Below are 22,552 nucleotides of genomic sequence, written 5' to 3'. Positions count from 1 at the left end.
TCTCGGTGCGAAGTATGCGGCTGCAGGCGCACCCGTGCAACCGGAAGTAGACGTAGGAACAATCGGAATCGGAAGTGATTCCGGCGCGGTGACCGAGAACCGTGGACGCCGCATTGTCACGGAACCAGTGAACGAAGCTGGGAATATATTGTCCGTTTTTGTGGCAGCATCAGGCCCAATTCCTCGGGGTCAGTAGAACCGCGACGGTGAAGCGATGCCGGCATAGATTCAACCCCCACGTAATACCGTTCCTCCTGTAATAATCCAACTACTGTTTTCCTACGCAACGTCGGCACACGTATCGCGGAATTCGGTGAACAACGAGCCCGCGTCCACGCGTGTTTTCCAAAACTTTAGCAAAGCAAGAGATTCGCGTTTTCGTCTACGTCGCGTCAGCCTCGCGTTTATTTCAATCGTAAAAATGGTCCGACGCGACTGACGTAACGAAGTTTCGTTGTACACACGCACACGAAATGAAAGAGCAACACCGGTAATTCAGTTTTGCGTCGAGAGGTTCGACAGCTGGTGAGTTTTTTTTTTCGCAATATACCCTGAAATTATTCTACGTCAAGGTTTGATTCTAATTTTTAATCCAGCATTCTCGGGACTGAGATTTAACACGTTCGGTACACCCGCGTTGTGACAAAATTTATCTTGCCGAAATAGAAAATTTAACCATTACTTTCTGAAATTCATTCAATTGCGCAGTTAAGTCTGCGTCCTGGCAAAAGCCGGTAACACGTAACTTGTATATTCTGGGATGAAATTGGAGAGATTTATTCCAGCGATCGGCTGAAGCTGTTGACGCGACGGGACGGCTTTCGAATTGATCAACTTTATTGGCTCAGTCACTCGGTTACTTCCGATCAATTAGTCATTTCGAATTTGATAGCTGTAGACGCCGATGGCATACGGCCAACTTCCACTTGCGAGACGTAAATCCGAACGGCGTTTAATTGTAAGTCGAGAATATGTATTTGCCACGGCCGTTTTCGAACACGAGGCTAGAGTCGCGATGCTTGAAAAGAGATGAATTCGGAACAGCTTGTCCTACAAACGTAGGTATTTTTTCAACCTGCATGTGGTGGATTTATAGATTCACAGTTTGCAAGTTTTGCAACATATCATCCTTCTTTGATTCTTCATCGTCTTTCATATCAAAGTATTGCGCGTTGTAGGTGAATGCGTGGAACATTCGTAAAAGTAGCAATAATTTTACGTCGCGAAAATGACTTCGTATCTTTGTACGTGTTTTGATTTACGGGTCAGTGCAGACAAACCGAATGTGGGTAGTGCGGGAAGTTCAATGAAGGTTGTAACTTATATGCGCGAGCGCGGAGACGATAAATCTATTGGTAACGCAATATATGTAACTCGGATTTATTTTTCCACGAATGTCCAACATAGGAAAGAAATAGGTCGAGTAATTTTTCAAGTTGGCACGCCCTGGAAGAATTTGAAAAGTTTTTTCTTCGTCATAAACTAAAATATTACAGCAAGTAGCCGAATGTCGTAATATATGAATTTCGATTTCGATAAATGCAGCTATAATATCGTGACGCGTATATAGGTACGTACAAAAAGTGTCGGGAGGATAAATAATGCAAAAAATACGGCGTACTTCGGCAGCATTTATCACTATTATGAAGTTTATCATAGCAAAATCATCAATAATAATACTTCCGCGAAGAAGTTGAGCAACCGAGCTGCAGAAACCGATCGATAAATCGTACGGCCCGAGGTCTATCTACGCCAAAGTCTAAATCGCGCGGGAGGTGAAAAACGACGCTTGAAAAATATAGCTGACTGTGAAAAACGCTTAGCCAAAATCCCGAATTCCCGCAAGAATTTCACGGCTTCGCCGTTGCGCGGGGTCTTCGGTGTTCGCGGATCGCGGGACATGAAAGCTTCGGTTCTATCCAAGTCGCCTTTCTCCGAGCTTATCGGTTATCAGCGCAGTCTGGGGCCCGAAAAACGCTGCTCGCAATGCACGAGCGATAACGAAGAGAATATCTGGAGTGAGATATTGCCGAAGTGGTGACGTCGAGAATGAAGAGGAGGAGGAGGAGGAGAACCGCGATTTGAGTCGTCGCGTCGGTCTATCTCGGCATCCCCCGAGGAGCATGTCTGAAACGATTTCTTATCTCCTTCTCGGCGTAATATGTCTTAGCCCACTCAGACGTTTCTACCAAATTGACATATTTTCCAACCCCCGAGTTATACATATATACGTGTAATATACGTGTATAAAAAGGCTTAGGACTCGGGCGCAAACGGCTCAACCGGAGGATCACGTACCTCGAATATACAACGCTGAGAGCTTTCAGCCCTGTTTGTCACACGACACCGCCTGACCTTCAAACGGAGGAAAATACAGCTTGCGTCATATTTGCGACATTTTTTTCATCGCATTTTCCGCCGCTTTTTATTCTTCCTTCATGCAGAAGCTCCTCGGTGTACCCGCGTATTATCGCAGCGGAATTAAACTCGCGTCAGTTCTTCAAAATTTTCCCCTTTTTCGTTTCCCTCGCATTTATCTTTTCCGGTAAAAATTTTCTCGCGTTTTACCGCGTGTCGAGAAGCCATCGCATCGAGACCGCCTTTCGACGCGTTTAATGTCAAATCGCACGAGGTCCTTGACCAATTCACTTCCCTCGTTTATATGCTTCGCAGGAGATAAGCAAGTAACTACGGCCGCTGAAGCAGAGGATGGGGTGTGCACCGAGTGGAATTTCCGGCAAAGGCGGCCTTCGACTAATGGCAACGAAAATCACATTTTCCAAGGACGAGTTGGACAATCTCAATGATTACTTCACCAAGTCTGTTGCTGATTCGATGGGGGAAAACGGTGAGCCTTTTCACCTTATAATTGCGTCGCGCTCCGAACCGTATTCCGTTAGCACATTTTTCCCGTCAATTTATAGTCACGAGCAGTTTGTTTTTTAAATGAAGAAAAAAATTGAAAAAAAAAAAACAACAAACAATAATGGTATCGTATCCACAGCTGATACCGCAACGATCGAGGCTACGGTTGAAAGATTGTTGCAGCGTCTGTTAGTCGGGGTTGGAAATATCGACGGTAGATTTTCATCGATGTTTCTTATCTCTCTGAATGATCGCAGCCGGATCAAGGTAATGTGAAACTACCACAGTTATACATCTGGACCACGAGTTGTTTCAATATTTCAGAAGTCTCTTCTCAAAATACTTTTCGTCAAATAATGTTGAACCTTTGTTCTCGATATTGCCTGTTAATTTCTTTGATTTTCACCTCGATTTTCAGCAACTGAAGTTCGAGTACCTCGTCAGACTCGACGCTCTCTCGTCGCCAGGACTCACCTCGGACCAGGAGGCGCCTGTCAGCGTCGAAGAAGATGCGGCCATGCCAGGATTCGCGCGCGTCAGGATCCGGGGAACGGGTGCTGAGTCCTGGGGAGAGTTTCTCGGACCTGGAGGTCGTCTCAGGAGAGACTTAATCAAAGCAAAGCTGGCGAATCTTCTCGCCGCAGCGACGAAGCCGGGTAGGTGAAGTCTTTTTTAACTTATTATCTCGTAAAGGAGCCGGAAGGGTGAGTATCGAATAGTAAATTCCTCATACATAAAATACATTTAAAAAAAAACCTCGTGGTTTACTATTCATTTATTCATTTTCTAACACTTGTTTTGAATTTCTGCGAGAAGAAATACGGACGAGAACGAAATGAGAGAGAATTCCACGCTCTGCGCACCCTCGCGCGAGTAAAGAATACGGTCAAGAAGAAAATTTCTGAGAGAAAAAAATGTTTTTTCAGGATCAACAAACGGTGCTGATGAGAGGCTGTGCTGGACCCCGGGACAAGTGGTCGACGCAGAGGTCCTTGAAAAAATATTAAAGCAGCCGGATCACTGCAGGATATTCTACGGGCCAGGTACGAACACCGCCTCTCAATTTTCATTCCGTATTTCCGTCCACTGATACGATACATAGGCTGTATTTCGGCGAGGAAGATACGATATACGTAAGATTATCGATTCGGCTTCATCGTCCGACCTCAACTTTGTCCACGAGTCCAATAGCGTGATAATAATCTTTAACAAGATGCTATAAATAAGACGTAACGAGTACAAACGCCTACTTTGTATCTCGTTAATGCAACTCCTTATCCTTAACATCGCGTAAATGTCTGCACACGGGGTGGCGCGTTTGTTTCGATCAATTCGTACTTGTGGGTCACATACGAGAGTTAAAAAGTTTTTTTTTTTTTTAATAAAAAAAAGCACAGGCAGCGTTAAAAGCCGTACAAGAGCTGGTGTCAGACTTTGATTGACTTGACGCTAGGAAGGCTCAATAATAATGACAACGTGTTGCACCGGAAAGAGTTATGAACATCGAGTAAGAAAAGTTGTAAACGGAATTTCACTGGTGATTTCGTTCGCTTGAAATTGAACCGTCTTCACTGCTCTCTTGGATTGGTTCCCGATCTCAGCTGATTTTCAACATCTCACCCTGTGCGTATAATCATAAGGCAAGGACGGTAAATGCCTGCATCAATTTTATAAACAGATGGGGTGTATTACATTGCTTGTTATAAGGAAAAGCGAGACAATATCCTGGCTGCCGCGTGCAGACAGTGTCGATTATTTATCCTTTTTTTAATAATTATTTTCTGTTTTCCTTCACCGGTTTGCCCCGACACTGCTCGGCTATGCGTCGTCGAGTTAGCTAACCGGCCCCGGTGAATTTTTCAGATCGTATATTACGTTGAAGAAGGGACAGCCAAGAAGCGAGGAAACGATGAAGAGCTAGTAATTCGATATAGCCAACACCCGTTAGACGCATACGGTAAATCATGCCGACGTTACGGCTACGGAGTTGGTTAATTGTAGCTGACGGAGATTTAGAATTATGATCCTGGCGTAATAATTCGCCTCAACGCTATATACCTAAGAGGGGAAAATTTTTTATAAACCTCCTTTACGAGCTGCGAAAGAATAATCTTCGCCTGTGTTTTTATAAGTAAATTCCACGCTCTCAGAAAAGTTACTCACAGAGTCGGCACGGATGTCTACCTACCTCGGATTTTCATTCTTCTCGTCAATTAACTTAACAATGTGCCTAGATTCGTTCGTTTAAAAGCTCAGAATTGTCCCGCTACGACCGATTGGCGATTAGTCGAAAATTTGTATTAGAGAAATTGTACGATGTACCGATAAAATCAAACTATTTGTTTATTCATTCATCCAGAATAGATTTAGGTATAAAGGGTGGCAGGTTGCACGCAGATGCGGCATCGAAATAGATGTAATTTTACGAATTTCCAAATTCCGCAAATTTCCCACTCTCAAAGTGAAGAATTCCGCGCGATAGAATAGAGAAGAGTGGTTTAAATTCATTTTGTATACAGAGCCTTGTTCCGCGGGGAAACTTTCCTTAATTTATGGTCACCCGACCAGCGCACCCTTTTCCAGTGGCCCTTCTCTCTGGGTTTGCTTCTCTCCTAGGGTGTTACCGCAGAAACAGTCGAGATAAAAGTATTAGACGAGATCGTATATCACCGTTGACCGTAGGAATTGTTATTTATCTACCCACGTGGCAAAGTTATTATGACACTTCGGGTGACGCCGGAGGTAATTGAACGGATCAACGCGCAGACTTGGATCGACTTCGACGAAGACGAAAGAAAAGCTGAACTTTCAATTCTCGAAAAGTTTTACAGGTTTTTTGATAAATTGGGTTTGATTTTCGGTTAATTGTACAACTCAACTCCGACTATATCCTTACTTTTTCATTGAAAAAGCCGGATTGTGAGAAAGAGGAAACGATATTTTTTTTATCGTTACCTGTCTACATATAGTACGAGTTACATGTTTCTTTTGAGAATATATAGGTGATCCTCCGGACGCATATTATACGGTTCGCGGAAAGTTTGCGGAAAAGTTTCCTCGGCACCGAAAATGAAATTCATGAATTTAAAGACCCTCGCAAACCTCGTTTTCCCTCTTCTTTCAGCCCACGAAGAAGCCGTTTTACCGGAGCCGAGGGATCATCGAGTTGCTCTCGTTGAAGACGCGGCGGGAATCCTGCTGAGGATCGGAATCGGCGGTTCGAAAAATCGCGAGGCGGAAGTCCGGCTTTCGATAGGAGTCGGTGTATCCTCGTGGTCTTCTTTGGCCGATTACCCTCGTCGGGTTCCCCTTCATCACTGCGACGCTCTCCTGCATCTGACCGCCGCGCAAACCGTCAGTTACTCAAAAATGACGGAAAAAACGATCCCCCAAACGAGTTTACCAACAGTTTTAACCACTTTTCCAGGGTATGTACGTCGTGGCCGTCGGTCCGTACCCTGGTGCTCGTTGCGAGGATCGGGCGACCCTGTGGAGGGTGCGATTTCCAGGGGCGGAAACGGCAATGAAGCATCACTATCACGAGGACAGCGTTCCGGCCCTTACCGAAACGGTACTTGGCGGTATTCTAGATCAGTTGCGAGGAAGAGGCGAGTTGAATATCCCGATGAAAAACAAGGTCAGTTTATTCGGAAGTGAAAATACAACCGCGGTTCGTGCTAATTAAATCGTGTTTATTTTTTTCCTTCCACTCTCTTCCGCTGTTTTCTTTTTTTTCTCTCCCTTTTCACCCGTTTTCTCTCCACGCCGGAGCCTTTAGAGTGAAAATTTCTCCGCCTTCGCTGGGCAGTTCGAACTTGCAGGCGTGGAGAAATTTTGACGCGAGAAACGCAGGGTCGTTTTGATATCCAGGTGGCCCAGGGTGCTGCCGCTCTGCGCAGTCGCTTTGTTTTCGCGATCTTTTTAATAATTTATCACTCACCCCTGCAGGGCGAGGCTCGAGGGACTGCCGGGGTAAATCTCTGACCCCGGTGCGATGAATCGACGCACTTAATGAGAAAAGTTATATCCACCTGGTGGTTTTAAAACTTGGAATTTTTATGGATCTCGCGATTTTTGCTGCAGCGCGACGTGTAATTGGCGCAGAATTGCTTAATCCAAGTGAACGCGGAACCCTCGTTGATGCGGGAACGAGGTGTTGCCCAATCATTAAACTTGTATCCCAATTGCGGAGTTGAGCTGGACGAGTAGGCTCGCATTTCTCTCGACGAGCACGGACTCGCCGCGTGCATTTTCGCTAAGAATATTAAAGGGCCGGCACGAATGATGGCTTATTCATTTAATCCTTCCACTTATTCATCGCGCGGTGTGTAGCAACCCCCTTCGAACAGTAAACCGGGTCATTTTGCGAGGTTGGTCGAGAAACACCCCCGCAGACAATATGCAAGCACTTTCGTCTCCTCGAAACTTGCATAGTGTTCGGAGTTGCATCGGCGCTGGAGTTCAGAACACAGGGGGAAAAATTGGGTCGATATATTCCGATGATATTACAGGATTAAATTGAATGTCAAAATACTGAAACAGTTATTCTAACTTAGATTTCCATTTCTAACCGTCGAACGACAAGTGTAACCGTGCGATAAATGATGGTGTCGTGTATTTTCAGAACTTTCTGCCGAGTGGCGAAAAGTTTTCAGTACCTACTTGCTGTTTTTTTCATCCCTGTATCAGTAATAGACTCATGAATTTTGTTTGTTCACAAGAGAGATAGAAAGAGAAAGAAACGGCAGTCGTCGAGTTGGATGTCAGCGTGCTGTTGAAAATTTACGAAACTTTTATTCTTTACAAGCTTTCCTTCTTCCTATGTAGGTTAAACATGTTTTGTTATATTTGAAACTGTTTCTCCCTTACGATTATTCGTTCACTCACATTTGTTCTAGCAATGCCTTGGTCTTATAATAGTTAAGATTCTCTCGTCAACCTGCGATTTTTTTAGGTGTAAAATTCATTCGCCAAGTTTGAACGTTGCGATACGAACGATGCAAAGTGAGTAAAATTTTCATATTCAACCGTGTACAAAATCGCTTCAGGACACACTGAGAGTCGTCTCGCGCCACGTTCTGAAAACAATCCATTGGTGGTCTCTGGAACGAGCAGGACCTGATCCTTTGCGAAGCTGGGCCCCTGGAACACTGTCGCGACACGTGTTGACGGCCCTGGACGAGATGGTCACAGCCTTGAAGTGTCAGAGTTTAAGATGCTATTTCTACCCGAGATGCAACGTGATGCTGCAGTGTGCAAAAGGTATGTAATAACTTTCATCTCTCGGGAATGATCTTCGCTGTTATAATTAAACCAGCGCGGTGCGTTGTAGGTATTCCATGGCTGTAGAGGTTGACAGGGTGACCTTGTTAAACGGAAGTGAAATAATTTCGCACGCTTATGTAGGTGAGCACTTCTGTGCAAATGAAATTTCAGGAAATTGTCAGAACGAATCCGAGCTTAAACTGCAAGTTGAATAATTTTTGAGTTGTCTGCAAGGGCTGGTGAATAGTTGAGACGAAGCGTCTATGTATACCTGTAGTTACTGCTAACTTAACTCTAAGCAAGTTTTCCCTCGACGTGATAAGCCTCGAAAACTTTGCCATAGATAAATTTCGTTCTTACGCTTTTCCGTTCAGAAACTGTAACAGTAGATCAATACACACAAAACATGGTTTTTTATTTGTGAAATGCGTAACGCGGAGCAAATTGAGGTTAAAAAAAAAAAATAACGAAATTATATACATCAGAGAATTGTTTTTTCGTCTGCGATGTTCTCGCGATTGTTTAAATCAATTTGCATGACCTAATCACTTTACAACTCTTGAAGAAAGAAGCTTGGAAGATGTTGTACTGAAACCTATTTAATTTTCATGAGATTTCATTGACTAAATCTTGCGGTGGATATTAAATCCAGGATTCGAGTGGGATGAAAACACGTTATCGCGATGCGAGATGTTCCGGGGGTGGAAACGCATCTCGTCGTAGAGCGGAAGACAAATTGACTCCGCCTCTTCCGCGACGCGAGGCTCGTGCACTTCTTAACATACTTTTAATATCATAAATTATAATTGGAGAATTTTCTATTCAATTTCACCGAGGATGAAGTGACGAATCTGTAATACGATTTAACGAGAGTTGATGTTCGAACGAGACGTCGTTATCTGCCTGTTACTTTTGCTCACTCTTCACATTATCCGTATTATTACCGTAAGGATAAATTGTCCTTTAATAAATTGTTCGCGGAGAAACGTGATGGAATAATTCGATCGCCGAAGGTTAGGCAGTGATGTAATATGACATCCTTTGAACAGTATGTAATTGACCGTTTCATTTGCCAACGTTAAATTCCTTTGATCTTTTCAGGTTGAAAGAAGAAAAAAAATAAATGCGAACCAGCACCGCCGCTAGTTTCCGTTCATGTATAACGTACTTGATGCACTGCAAACACCGCAGCAGGGTAAAATAAATTTCGAAATTGTTGACAGCCGCCGGTTTATTCGGTCATTAAACATTTCACTGAAGCGTCATTCGATCAACTTTGCTATTCCATCAAACGTAGTTATAGAAACTCACCGAATTTAGGCGAGTGCTGCTGACGCGATATCAGACATCAAACGTGCGGGTTGTGAGCGTTAATCCGAAACGCAGCTTCGCCGCGGAAACTTAGATTGGTTCGGGGTATCGATCAAACGCGATATATGCCAGAATATGCTCATCGCCACCGTGAACACGCGAAACCGAAGTCACGGACACTTGTTCCTCGTTTAATTCAAGTCTCTCGCGAAATTAGAACAAATGTAGGTATAAGCCATTTTTGTTCATTGTTGATCATTTTCACCGTCGTGATCGGATCGATTACCATTTCCAGGAGGAATTCTTCACCACGAGGACTCGTATCTGTCCGACTCCCGGCTCCTGGAATCATACCTGACGGCCCTGCATCAGCATTCGACGAGCAGTATTCCAGCGGATCTCGAGCCGTCCGACATCCTGGAGAACGAGCTGATAACCCGATGGCGTCGCGTGATCGCTTCGCTTCCTAGAGGAACGATGGGCAGGCACTGTGGGTACAGCGGGAAGCAGCTGGAATACCTGGCTCTGGTGATCAGGGAAGTTCTGAAGGTCAAGAAGGCCGTCCTGCAAGTAAGACTCCCCGCTGTAGAAGCGCGAAATACGATTCTGATCGTAAGCTCGGAGCATTGAATTGCGGCGCTGCGTCCGAGGGACCTGCATCTGTTTCTACAACTGTAAAACTGCAGGGGAAAGCAAGTTTAACTTGTACTAAGAGTTGAGCGGATGCGCATAAATCAGGAGTTTCCAGTTGAAGCGATTCGCTTCTCTGCCTCCGTCCGCAGACATCCACGTTGTTATTGTTCTTCTTCTTCCACCTCTGGTTTCGTTATTGTTGTGTTTGGATTTACCGTTGTCCGTTCCGCGGTCTCGTGTTTCGATGGTCGATTCAAAATCGGACGCACATACCTTACTGAATGTAAATTGATTTCCTTCGTAACATCGGTTATTTCCCGTTACCCTTGCTTTCAGTTCCGTAGAAGAATTTCACTCTTTTTTCTCTTACCCGATATTTTTTTACAGAGCGGAGACAACGTCTCGTTCCTTAATTTTCCCACTCCTGGTCTGCACAGCTCGGAACCAACAGAGAATCTAGTTTACCTCTTGACTTTGGTCCTGAGACAAGCCAGGGATCAAATCTACGCCGTGACAGACCGTCGGAACCGGAAGCAAGCTCGTCGCAAGAGGCTGAGACGCAGAACCAACAACAGCGCCACGGCTTACTTCGAGAGGTCCGTCGACGTCCTCGTCGATATCGTCAGGAGGGATCGAGAGACGGCCTACGTCGACCTTGAGAACAACCTTGTGCTCGCCAAGACTCTGGTCAAGTGGCTGTATTTTGGTGAGAAGCATGATTTTACCCGATACGTTTAAAGGACGATATCTGCTCACGGGGGATTTCGCGTCGAGTTTTCTGAGGTTAATTTAGCTGGCGTTCAGTTAATTTCAATGTGGCAAAGAAGAAGGAGAGAAAGTGGGGGGTAATTAAAGTTGGCTGAATAACTTTTGATGTCAGAAAAAAAAAAGAAAAAACATACAGAAACACGCCCAAAGAGTTAATAGCACGGTTACGTACCACTGGGTAAAGTTTCAATGTCGAGTTAGAACTGAGCGAACGTTTACCTGCAGGCATGGAACACGACAGGAAAACCCTCGGGCCAATCCTGCACCCCTACCTCGGGAATCTGTTCAACTCATCCCACGAGAATGCCTGGCACGTAGAGTCGTGGAGGAAACGGGAGGAGATATTTAATACGGAGATGCGTTCGTTGTCCCTCTTTTGCAAGTTGGTTACGACCCAGGAAGTGTCGCCGGCTAACGGGGTGGTCGATTCACTCTCGAAGGGTTGGACCTGGGCTGAGAATGTAACCAAAATGATCGAGCGATCGGAGAACGGTTTGAAACTTGTTTTCCTCGCTGACAAAGTCGCCAGGTATAATCTCACTTTTGCCAACAACAAGGGCCTCAACATGTACTCGACGTGGAGCAAGGCCAGGAATGTCAGCAACGCGGTCAAGCGCACCACCATCGCCAGGACCAACATGATTACCATCTCAAATCTCTTGCCTGGCACGAATACCGCAGACAGTTACGGTACGAGCAAAGGTCAGTACCAATTTGGGAGTCAGATTAGCTCAGGACGAAATTTGACCCCCTCGCTTTGATAGAATAGCAAGAAATTTAATCATTCCGCGGCGGACGGGGAGGGAGCTTTCGTTCTGCCTTAAAGGTCTGCTCAGATCTTTTTTGTTTCCTTATTCTTTAACATTAGCTTCTGGCAAGATGTTGGTATGTGGAAAAATAGTATTTTATCTGATTTTTTTTCTAACCCTGTAAATACAGGATGAAAAAAGAAAATCAGCTGTCGGAAGAAAACAGTAATTTACACCTTTTCACGAGCGAGTCTTCCGACCCCATCACACGCTCCTATGCCCGCTAATTACCCGCTATTCAGCTATACGTCGAATATAATATTGATAGTAAAAAAGAAATAAGACTTCAGAAATTTCGCAGGCATCTGAGGTTTAATAATTTGTTAGGGCGTTACGGGATGAATCAGCGACGTATTGCATAATTTTCGAGAAAATACTGGAAAGACTTTGCACATGCTGCTACTCGTTAACTGGTTTAACGTAAAATCGAGGTCCCTGAAACGTTGAATTTTATGATTACATGAACAGAATCAAATCGATAAATATCTAAACTTGTGCTACGCGTAAAGTTTAATTGAAATTCGAAAATACCGGGCTGACTGTTCTTTCTGTTGTGAAATACTCGGGAGATAAGCACGTCGAATTTGAAGTGGGAAATTTCGAGGCTACGAGGATGTCGTGTGATACCTGAGCCTCAATCGCGACGTAATACCCCCACGTACGTCGGTGGTAATAAAATGACCCTTGACCATTATCCTTGGTGCGCTGACTCGTTATTCGCTTCGTGCCTCTCTCTCTCTCTCTCTATCTCTCTCTCTCTCTCTCTCTCTTTCTCTTCACAGCGTGGGCCACGTATTTCCACCCTCTATCAACCTCCTCCTTTTTGGCCATCGCACGCTGTTTTCCCTCGCTAAGGTCTCCAATCCATGCGATGAAGATTTATGTTCCACTATTACGGTACGGTCGTAGCAGCCATTCGAACTGAATTCAATTCAGTAACGAACGTGACGTGTTTCGGACGAAAGATTTATAATGAAATTAACGAGAGGTTGACGCGTATTTTTCCCCTCCTTCTCGTTTGAAACAAATTATCACTCACCCGCTAAAATTCTTACACACGAATAAACAAACAACGGAGATACCTTCTTGGATATCTTACTGCCGATCTCAAACATCCTTCTTTGCGCGAATCTTTACGGTAAAAATATGAAGCACCTGATTGGCACTGAAAATACGGTATAACAATTAGTGAGTCACACGACGAAGAGCATTTTGAAGGATCATTCCGTGAACATTGTAGGAGAGTTCAAGGAGATTGATGCCACTTTACTCCAACGAGAGTAAAAGCATCTTGAACGACGAAAGAATCCATACCTTGACCGCATTATTCTGTTCGATCGAACGCGAATCCGCGCACGCGAAGCTAAATTGCAGCAGCAGCAGCCCCATTCTTCCGTGTCGATTAACAATAACCGACTCCCGAAGTAACAGGAGAAATTCCCTGGCTCGTTTCGCCGCCTCCTCTAATCCAGTTATGTCATTTATTGGATGGTAGAATCGGCGAGGCACGTCGTTCTGCGGGAGGCAAGTCCTTTGACGAGTGTGGTATCCATGGGGCGAAGACGCGGTCGTCAGAGGGGCCCGGGGGGCCTGGTTCCCGCGCTGGTGGCGCTCAACAAGTTCAGGGTAAGTCCTCTCGAACAGTTATTGGATATTCGATCGATGCGCGCCACTCACGTCCCTCTGTTCTCGACCTCCCTGATATCTGCCTTCTATTTCCTTCGACAACATATTACGGTGCGCCTCGAACTGCTTCGTACACTTCAGGGTCTGGAATTATAAACACTTGTATCCGTGGTCTCGATTTCGACTTATTGTTTTATCGCTTAACGTCTCTCACAACGGCATATGTTCTTCTTATTTTTCACAGTATTGATGGCAATTTACTTTCTAACTCAAAGCTGACGTGAAAATGGGAGTATATACCTCTGGCTTTCAATTATCGGAGTGGAGTCGCGTTCTTGAGACACTCGAAAAATGCTCCGCGGCTTCTCGGTCCCCGCGTATATACGGATAATTGGATACTCGTGAGCCAGATTTTGTTAGAAACACAAATCCGTGTCAGCAGTTAGGTGACAGTAATTTGCGGCCGGGTGTAATCGCGCAATCTCCGAGCTTCGCTAACCATCGCATCGCGGTTTTGAACAGCAAACAACGCAGGGAACAACAGCTGGTCGCAACTGTTGCGGTAAAACTCGCGTTATCAATCCTTTTCCGAGGACAGCGATGGCTGACTGATGCGAGGAGTTCGTTCGTCACTCCGCCAAACACTGAAATTAATCAAAGAACCTCGATTTAGGTCAAATCGAAAAGCCTCTCAAGAGTGCTCGACAAATGTTTTTCGAACTTGTATCATCTACAGCGACGTTTGGTCGCGTAGCTGGACGGGTTTTCATTGCCTGCTCGGGTAATTAATTGTCGTTATAGCGTTGGGACGCGGTCAGATATCAAGGATCATCAAGCCCAGAAGTTCAAGGCTTAGCCAAACCGTGGTGGTTAATTGCTACAAACTATCAAACTACCTCGAGAGCCTCAGCGGTTAGGTACGCTGACCCAAATACTGTCGGATGTTGATTCCCGCACAGAGCAGTATTATCGTCGCATCTTATTGTCCCTCATGGTAGCTACGTGTACCTGTGTTTATTCGTCATCGCGTTGTAGCCGTAACTGCAGAATGAAATCATTATACTCCTCCGAATCAATACTTGGTCGACGAAACCAAATTTGTATAATTAATTGAGGAGTTGTAACTGTTTGCTCGGATGGTACGCGCGTTTTCGGAGAATATAGAAAGCTTCAGAGAACGGAAATGAAATAATAGTATCAATCTTTGATCTTCACTTCGTCACTTGAAGATTCCTCGAAAGCTCGTCGAGTTTCAAATTTGCCAGCTAAACACTTTACGACTGTCTATAAATAAAAGTGCACTCGAAATTCCAGCATTTTCATTAACAACAATGCCAATTTGTATCGTTTCACAATTAACTCCGTGCGGGGGCAACGCCTCAAGGCCGTAGCTAACGAGGGTTTAGTAAAAGCCACTGACGATGTGGCACCTAGCAATGGTGTTGAGCTCAGGGTAAAAAGAGACGTGTAACGTACGTAGTCCGCGTTTCCTTGCTTCCTTTTACAGCCCTCGTTAAAAGTCGCTTCACGGTAAGTGGCGGGTAATTGTTCCCAGAGAAATCGAGAAATGTAACTCGGCGCTTATTCATGACTGTTGCAACAAAGTGCTGAGCACTCAGAGAATCGCACCGTTAAACACCGACTGGACAATCGGTGTCCTTTGTGCCGATACGCTTTGAGGAAGAATTTTAATACGGGCTTGCCGCAGGCCAGCAGCCGACTTCCAGAGTTGTTGAACTTTCGTAATCCAACATTAAGGGCTGAGTCCTGTACGATAGTTCACAGAGACTCCGGAGAGATCGAAGTTGTTCTTTCGGGTTAACCGGCATTCGGGATACGGAACCAAAGTCGCGTTGTCTTCGATTCGACAAGTCTGCGAATTCAGCTCCGGGCTGAATAATCCGCCACGAAGACGAGGCACGAGAAGCTGCCGAAGGGCATGGCGAGGTGGTAACAACCCTAAGTTTGGGCTTCGGTCCCGCGTGGAGCGTGACAAAGGAACCTGAACATCTCCGGGGATTAGCGGGTTTCGCGGGTGTCTTTCTTATCTCTAACACCGTTCCATCAGTTCCGTAAAAGTAAACAAGACGCCATTAGCGCCTCGACGATTTTCGCCTGTTCGTCCGTCTCCCAGGGGCTGCCGGCTCCGCTATAATTAAGGTAGATACCGATATCCGTATTCGCCGAGAAGATTATTTGCATCCCTCCATGTTAACCGCACTCAGAAATATCGCCCGTCTCTTCGGCTCTCTCGTTTTGTTTGGCCTCAAATTTGATTAGTAAACTAACTGCTCGACTTGTTTGGTTAAGTCCTCAAGAAGCTTCTCTTAATTAAGAATTTGTCGATAATTGTTCCATTTTCAGAGTGACACGCGATCCGAGTAGTCTCAGCTAGAAACAGCAGTTAAAATTACCTTCTTATTTTGCAAAATTGTTTCACTCTGTTTCCTAATAAAATATCTTACCGGTCGTAACTCGCGGTCGCTTTCCGGACAGCAGATTTTATTCTGCTGGGAGCCGGTCAAATAATGGCGTAAATTTAGCAGCTAGCACCGTCTCGAAGGTATAATCAAGTCTGATTTTCTAGACAAATCCAGCGTGCTCCACCTTATTTAGCTCAAGCCTCGAAATCGCGCTCCCAAGCGGCTTCACCACTTCTATTTGCTCAATTTCCGGCTTTGCCATTCTCCTGGCGAGAAGAGAGTCGGAGCCCTCGGAGAGACGCCCGGGTCTCTGTGGGACCTGGCCTCAATTATTCGTCCTACGAGTCGGGGAAACCACAGAGGTTTAAATTGTCCGAAGACGATGACATGACGCGGGTGTAAGAGATTCGATGAATTCTGCCTTGTCGGGAAACCCTGTTCGATGTTAAGTCGGCCGGTATCTTGCATTATTCAATATTGCCTCGCCAAATACTCCCGGGAAATTGATGTTAGGCAAAAAAATATTTTCACATACTTTCAGCCTGATATATATCATTCGAAAACTTTTGGTAACAATAACTTAGCTGCCGGTTGAATTTCCTCGCGTCACTTCTTTTCAATCTTGTATAAAGTTACCGCTGAAAACCCCGAATGGACGTTATTAACAATTTATCTGTAGGGCATAATTCCGCCAACCCGAATGGCCGTTTGCATTTTTCGCACTTCCAGCGAATGCGAAATTTTTTGTACTTTTTACAGACTTGTTTTATTGGTCGTTTTATCAGTTTCAATCGTTTTCTGATTGAAAGCTTAAAGTTTAATATTGTGTTTATAGTTGAACGCTTTACCGCACGGTTTAATAATCGGAGAATATTTTCCTGGGACAATTCAATATCTAAGGTTAATATGTACGCAAATTTTACCACCGACACATTCTTTTTCAAGGTATGGGTATGATCCATCATAAATACAGCGGTTGTTTGCTGGATCAGGAAAAAACTTGGAACCATCTCGTCTCGAGGAATCAAATACCAATATTTTCAATTTCAGACTCTGCTTTCATATTATACCGTTCGTATTTATTTGTGCACGAATCCATAATGAAAAATATGCCCGATAATTCTGGTTGCAATGCGATGTTTCTATCACGGTATCACGTTCAATTATTGTTTATTCTGAACTGGTTTCAACCAGACGAGACACGGACGTTTGCAAAAATGTCCGCTGCTGTATATAAATATAAAAATAAAGCTTCGGGAGTTAATTGCCTTAGGGGGTTGAAACCTGGCTGACAAAAATTCTTCTCTGGGAAACCTCGAAATTAAGCATTTCCGGCTAAAATTCTTTGATTGACTATAAAAATTACGCTGACTGAAGAAAAAAAAAATAAAATAGAGCAAAATCAAAAAAATTTGACAGATTTTCAGAGAAATGATCAGTTCTTCTGCAGCTTCCGATCTACTTTATTATCTGTACCTACTTGTTTTAAAATATCTGCAAAGTTATGTGGAATGAGACAGAGTTTTGGCGAAACTTGAATTTCTCTGAATAACTAAGAAACGCCCAAATTCTCGCAATTCTCCGTATATCCACTTCAATCCATTCATCGTAATCCTGGTAACTCAGGGATGGGTGAAACAAAAAATCCAGTACCGAGGCGAACGCGAAAAAACTTTCAATGACCCCGGTTTAAAATTTTCAGATACTCCAAGAGGTGGCAGCAGTTTTGCCCCACGAAGAACGAATAGCGATGCTGGACGCGGTTCAACGGGTCGCCCGGGAGGCGTCCCGACGTTCGCGTCGTTCGAGTTGCCCGGACCCAAGAACCTCTGGGTCTCCCCGCCAAACTTATACCCCCAGGTGAATAAGCGTGGTAGATTTCCCGTAGAGTTACAGCATCGGCATCCTGAGAGAGTGAAAAGAGAGAGAGAGAGAGAGAGAGAGAGAAGGAGAGAATTTTCTTTGTTTAGAATAGATAGTTATTTATTATCTATGCCATGGCCTAGAAATAGGCTAAAGGACAAACTAGCGGTATTACAATCGCAGATATGTAAAAACTAACAAAAAGAACGAGCATTAAAATAGTCGAATACAATAAATAAGTTATAATGAGTTTTACAAAAAAATACTTAATAGAGAGATAGACAGATAGATAGATAGATACATAGATAAACGTTTATTACATGTCCATAGGGATATTGGTCAAGTACATAATTCACATAATGACAGAAAGTTAATACAAGATATAGCAAAAATACAAACAGGAAAAGCAACTAAGCAGAGAGAGAGAGAGAGAGAGAGAGAGCAAACGATCATCCCTCGCGGTAAAAACCCTCAACTTGGGTGTAAATTCGTACCCTCAACTTTTTTCTTATGGGAATTTAGCATTATCTATGAGTTGGGGAGTAAGAATTTACATCCAAGCTGGGAGTTTTTTTCCATGAGGAAATTGGGACCGGGAAGGCGGGTGCATTCGGGGGTTTAAAACTCGGAGGATATATTCCGCGGTTCGAGCATTCGCCTAACGGTTCGCCGAGCGTCGGAACGGCGACAAAATAATTAATCGACTACTTCAACGGGGGGGTGGAAAATTGAAATCGGGTAAAATTCTGGCGCAGCAATTAAAACGGTGGCAGCCAGCGATGCTGCCGCGCGAATCTGACTCCTCGCAGCTCTAATAGTGCGACCTGGCCGCTACTGCTGCACTCGACGTGTCTAGTTTGACTAGGAATCGGCCCTGGGTGCAGGGTACTCAACGTGATTGCGTCGCGTCGCGTCGCTTCGTGTGTGCAGTCGAGTGAAGCCCATCAATACTCGGTCCTCGAAACTTTTCCCCTTTTGTTAACGTTGGATTATCAAAGTTACGATGCGGAGCTGCTCTACTCCGGTTTTGATTTTCACTAATTTTTCACTCCGAGCTCGCAGAATCGATCGCCTCGAACTCACGAGGATCCAACTCTTCGTTCAGATCCGATCGATTCTCTCCAGGCTATCGATTCTTCACCCTTTCTTTGACATCCGTTCCACTGCAGCTCGAATGGAGTGGATTCGTACTGTATCGGGGATTACAGGCTAACCAAAAACACGTCGAAACAAGGAGCGGAAATGTGACAAAGGTCAACAAAGTTTCAAGAGCTTTTTTCGCGACGTTGATTAACGGTAGCTTATTAATTGTAGCAAAGTTTAGCTCGGTTGACTTCTATTATCACTCGATGAAACCTTGATCATGTTTATTTTTCTCCGTTTTGTCAAAGCTTTTACGCCGACTGTAAGCAGCTGATACATCCTTAATTCGTTTTCATCGCCGATTCTTGACCGTGAAAATGAAACCGGATCAACAATATGATCACAGTGGTTAATTTCCCGATAGGCTTTGGGCTTGTTTCGGATAAAAGGGTCGGAGGGCGATCGAGTTGGTAAAGGGAGGACCTGGACTCTTGTCACATGTGTTATCGGGAGAGAAGTATCCGGTATTTTCGCGGTTTCGTGAGTGGTCCGAGGATTATTCGGGCTTGGGGATTCCGGCTGGATGGTACGGCTCTTCATCCATCACCTTTAACCTCGCCGCGCAACGAGTCTTCAAATTTCACGTTCTACCAGCCACCGGCATTCCCATGATTCAACTTCCAGCTTCCAGCTTCCGCTTTTCGCCCTTCTCTACACCTCGCTCTTCGACACCTTGCCTAACAGATGAAGGGGGCCTGAATTACTGGCCATTTGTAAAGTTCTCGGGAAAGCTCCGAGGAACTTTAACGGCTTCTAACAAACGCACGAGCTGGTTCACTTCTTGCGCTGCGTAACAATGCTCGGCGAATATTTCACGGACGAGATCTGGGCCGCCTCGAGTACAGTTCCTCGATTCCTAATTTCGCGAGGCACGTAATCCCCTTTCGAACTGTTCGGCTACGTCCCATCGAGCATCGCGAGCATCAATTCTGTGAAAAACGGAACCCCAAAAGTCCGGACTTCCGTATGTTTCGTCGACAATTTTTGTAACCGGAATAATGAAGCCAGTTTGCAAAAAGTACGTCTGTACTTTTAGCTTATGAAATCAAGCACTTTGCACCTTTGCTTTTTCGATTGTAAAAAAAGGTTTAAATTACGCAAGTTACGGTATGTATGATGGGGAAAATGTGAACAATGGAAGTGTGGGATTCAACACGGAAGGTTCGTGCACGAATTCATGCGATACAAAAGGATAATGGAATGGCTCGAGAGAAAAAGTGTAAGGAAACATTATGCGTTGGTTTAATTTATGTGGCGTCTCAAATTGCGTAGCTTTTTTTGGGTAAATGTCAAGATTCAAGAATGAGTTAGAAATTGTTTGATGAAAATTCTCCCTTCATATTGTTTTTTTTTTTTATGCATTAATTGTTTATTCCGGAAAACACTAGTTGGAACGAAAGAGTTTTCTCATTCTCTGCACGAAAAAGAAACTGATTTTCAAACAAAATTTGTATTCAGTCAAAACAAAAGTCTCTTTAAATATATTTGAAGAAAATATCCAAGCAAGCGTGAGAATGGAAGCGCCATTGACTTTTGGGGGCTTAATTCACCCTCTCGAGTCGAGACGATCTATCACTTGATGGTATAAATCCCAATCCAATCAAGCCAGTCCTGAAAAGATAGCTCAACTTGTCAAATTATATAGCATCAACGTGCCGCAACGTTGCTCGGCATAATTAAGTATAAATTTCCAGTAAAAAACAGGAATAAAACAAACGAAAAAGAAAAAAAAATCAGCAGGCCTCGGTAATCACGGCGTAAGGAGTGAAAAATCGATGGACGCTTCCGGCACGGGAAAGTGATAATTATTCTACTTCGGTAAAATCATCCCCCCCTATTCATTACGGCACACTCTATCGCTCCGTATTACCGTGAAATAACCCAGAGAATGGTAACCCATATGTCTTTGTCCGCGAGGCCATACATTGGGAGAGGTTAATCCAAAACTGTATCGAAGCAGCGTAGCACGGGGTTGGAAGCCAAATTGGTTTGTCTAGATCCAATTACAACGGTTCGATAGTTTCGCGGAGAATTCTGCAGTCAGATTTGTTGGACAGAGTTGTCCTTGTTACCGGTCAACTTCAACCGTGACAGCCGATCCCCCCTTTACGTCCTGTCAAGTTCCTGAAAAAATACCAGAATATATCCAAGCTCATTTGCCCGTCTGGCAAGGACAGCTGAAGGCGAACAAGAACGCCTGCAGGGAAGTAGACAGAGTTCATTTGAATTAGCGTCATAGTCAGGACTTGGGGCTATAGTTTATCCTCGGAAACATACCGCTGCAGGAACCCCGTGACCTAGTCTGCTAATCGATAGCAGAAATTCTATCTAATCGTTTCAAATCCGCCCCACGGAGAGGCGAAACAATTATTTCAATCCATCTACGTTCCCACAGATCAGAGTCCAACCTGGAGCTTCCGCCCAGTCCACCTTTGTCTCCGACAACGCGGCAGCACTGCATCATCGCCGAACATCAGAGGCAGCTGCATCGCGAAATGATCGAGATGCACGACACCATGACCCGCGGTCTTCGACCCAGAGGTCACCTGCCTGCCTGGGACTCGGCGTCCCTCGCATCCTGGACATCTTCCGTTGGATCCTTGGGAAGAACCAGGCTGAGAAAGCACCGAGAGTCCACGTGGGATGGTGTCAGAGGTGGGAGTGTCATCGGATCCGCGTCCGAACTTGATCATTTTAAAAATGACTCGCGGATAATGGTCGGGATTGTGTTGTTGCAGGACCATCGCCGATGTGGGACAGCGTGAGCACCGACGGTGGCATGGGAAAATCCCGATCGGAGGAGATGATAAGTAGAGAAGATTCGCCGAAATGGAACACCTTGGAGCGTCGGCATCGCGGTAGCGACGTTGCAGATTTCGGTGAACTTGGCGGTCGCTTGCCGAGTTGGGATTGCTTGGAGGCGACCCTTGATCAAAAGTTGTCAAAGTTCGACGTCCCGACGGAGCCTGACTCTCTGGAGGTGAACAGAGACGTTGGCATAGATTATCTTCTCGCTGCTAATGCGAGCAGAGAATATACCAGGAAGGATGACGATGCCAACAAATGCCGGAAGGCTGGAACGCAGTGGAAAGCTCCCCTCCTGAGACAGACCGACGATATGGGACCGAAGCTCACTTTGCCCAGGGACAATTCCCTGCCGCCGGCGAGGAACAGGGGGGAGAAAACGGGCGGCAAAAAACAAATCCAGGAAAAAATAAAGCGGATGAATTCGGGACGGTAGCGGAGTGGTCGAAGTCAACATTTGCAGGTTTATAAAGTTTGAGGGACACATGTGTTTCGGAACGAGCGTCGAGTGCACGATGTAATAAACGTGGGAAAAAATTGTTGAAACACAAGCGAAGCGTCTCCAGCTATCGATGTCAGGCACTTAAGAGAACTCGAGGGTTTTCAATTCCAGGGATTACTTCTCTCCGCCTTTCTATATCCCGGAAGCGAAGGAGCTTGAACGAATTACCGATAACCTGGTCTCGGAGACAGCAAAACTCGTCGGGCGTAGAAACGCTTCGACGTTTTGTAAACGACGTTCGAACGAGCTTGACGTAACGTCTACTTAGACGAATATCGTTTTCAGGAAGGAATGCAGCCATCGAAACTTGAGGAATCGATGCGCCAAGCCGCGTCAGCCTCTGGAGAACCACTCGAATAATAATTAGACACCAATCCGGCCGATCCCGATTACCAATGCTAATCCTTCACAGCTCAAGTTCCTCTCATTCCTGTTTTACGCTTCATATCAGAATTTCCACTGCTCTCAACGATGCGATACTCTGCACATAAAAAGTGGAAGTATCGCGGGAATTTCATTCACCGGAAATAGACGATATA

At 44.9% G+C, this 22,552-nt stretch overlaps 1 protein-coding gene across 1 annotated transcript; it reads left to right on the top strand.

Moving 5' to 3' along the window:
- Positions 1-211: 211 nt before the first annotated feature.
- LOC107219657 lies at positions 212-22,552 on the top strand. Its single transcript, XM_046731691.1, has 15 exons — positions 212-525; positions 2,674-2,848; positions 3,005-3,132; positions 3,284-3,521; positions 3,792-3,908; positions 5,990-6,219; positions 6,293-6,502; positions 7,914-8,127; positions 9,737-10,011; positions 10,462-10,780; positions 11,068-11,544; positions 13,147-13,277; positions 17,403-17,560; positions 21,102-21,361; positions 21,445-22,552. Exons 2-15 carry the CDS (start codon positions 2,710-2,712, stop codon positions 21,945-21,947), a joined length of 3,399 nt encoding a protein of 1,132 aa, XP_046587647.1. The 5' UTR covers positions 212-525; positions 2,674-2,709; the 3' UTR covers positions 21,948-22,552.

This window comes from Neodiprion lecontei, chromosome 2 (genome assembly GCF_021901455.1).
Source record: "Neodiprion lecontei isolate iyNeoLeco1 chromosome 2, iyNeoLeco1.1, whole genome shotgun sequence".
Taxonomy (NCBI): domain Eukaryota; kingdom Metazoa; phylum Arthropoda; class Insecta; order Hymenoptera; family Diprionidae; genus Neodiprion; species Neodiprion lecontei.
The sequence above is the reverse complement of the archived record's forward strand: the minus strand, read 5'-3'. Positions and strand labels throughout refer to the sequence as shown.

What these genes read in the sequence shown, in the direction of transcription:
- LOC107219657 (XM_046731691.1), top strand. Translation starts at nt 2,710, where the DNA reads ATGGGGTGTGCACCGAGTGGAATTTCCGGCAAAGGCGGCCTTCGACTA. An exon ending in CGCCGCAGCGACGAAGCCGG is followed by an intron (nt 3,522 to 3,791) that starts GTAGGTGAAGTC and finishes ATGTTTTTTCAG; the next exon opens with GATCAACAAACGGTGCTGAT. An exon ending in ATCTGACCGCCGCGCAAACC is followed by an intron (nt 6,220 to 6,292) that starts GTCAGTTACTCA and finishes CCACTTTTCCAG; the next exon opens with GGTATGTACGTCGTGGCCGT.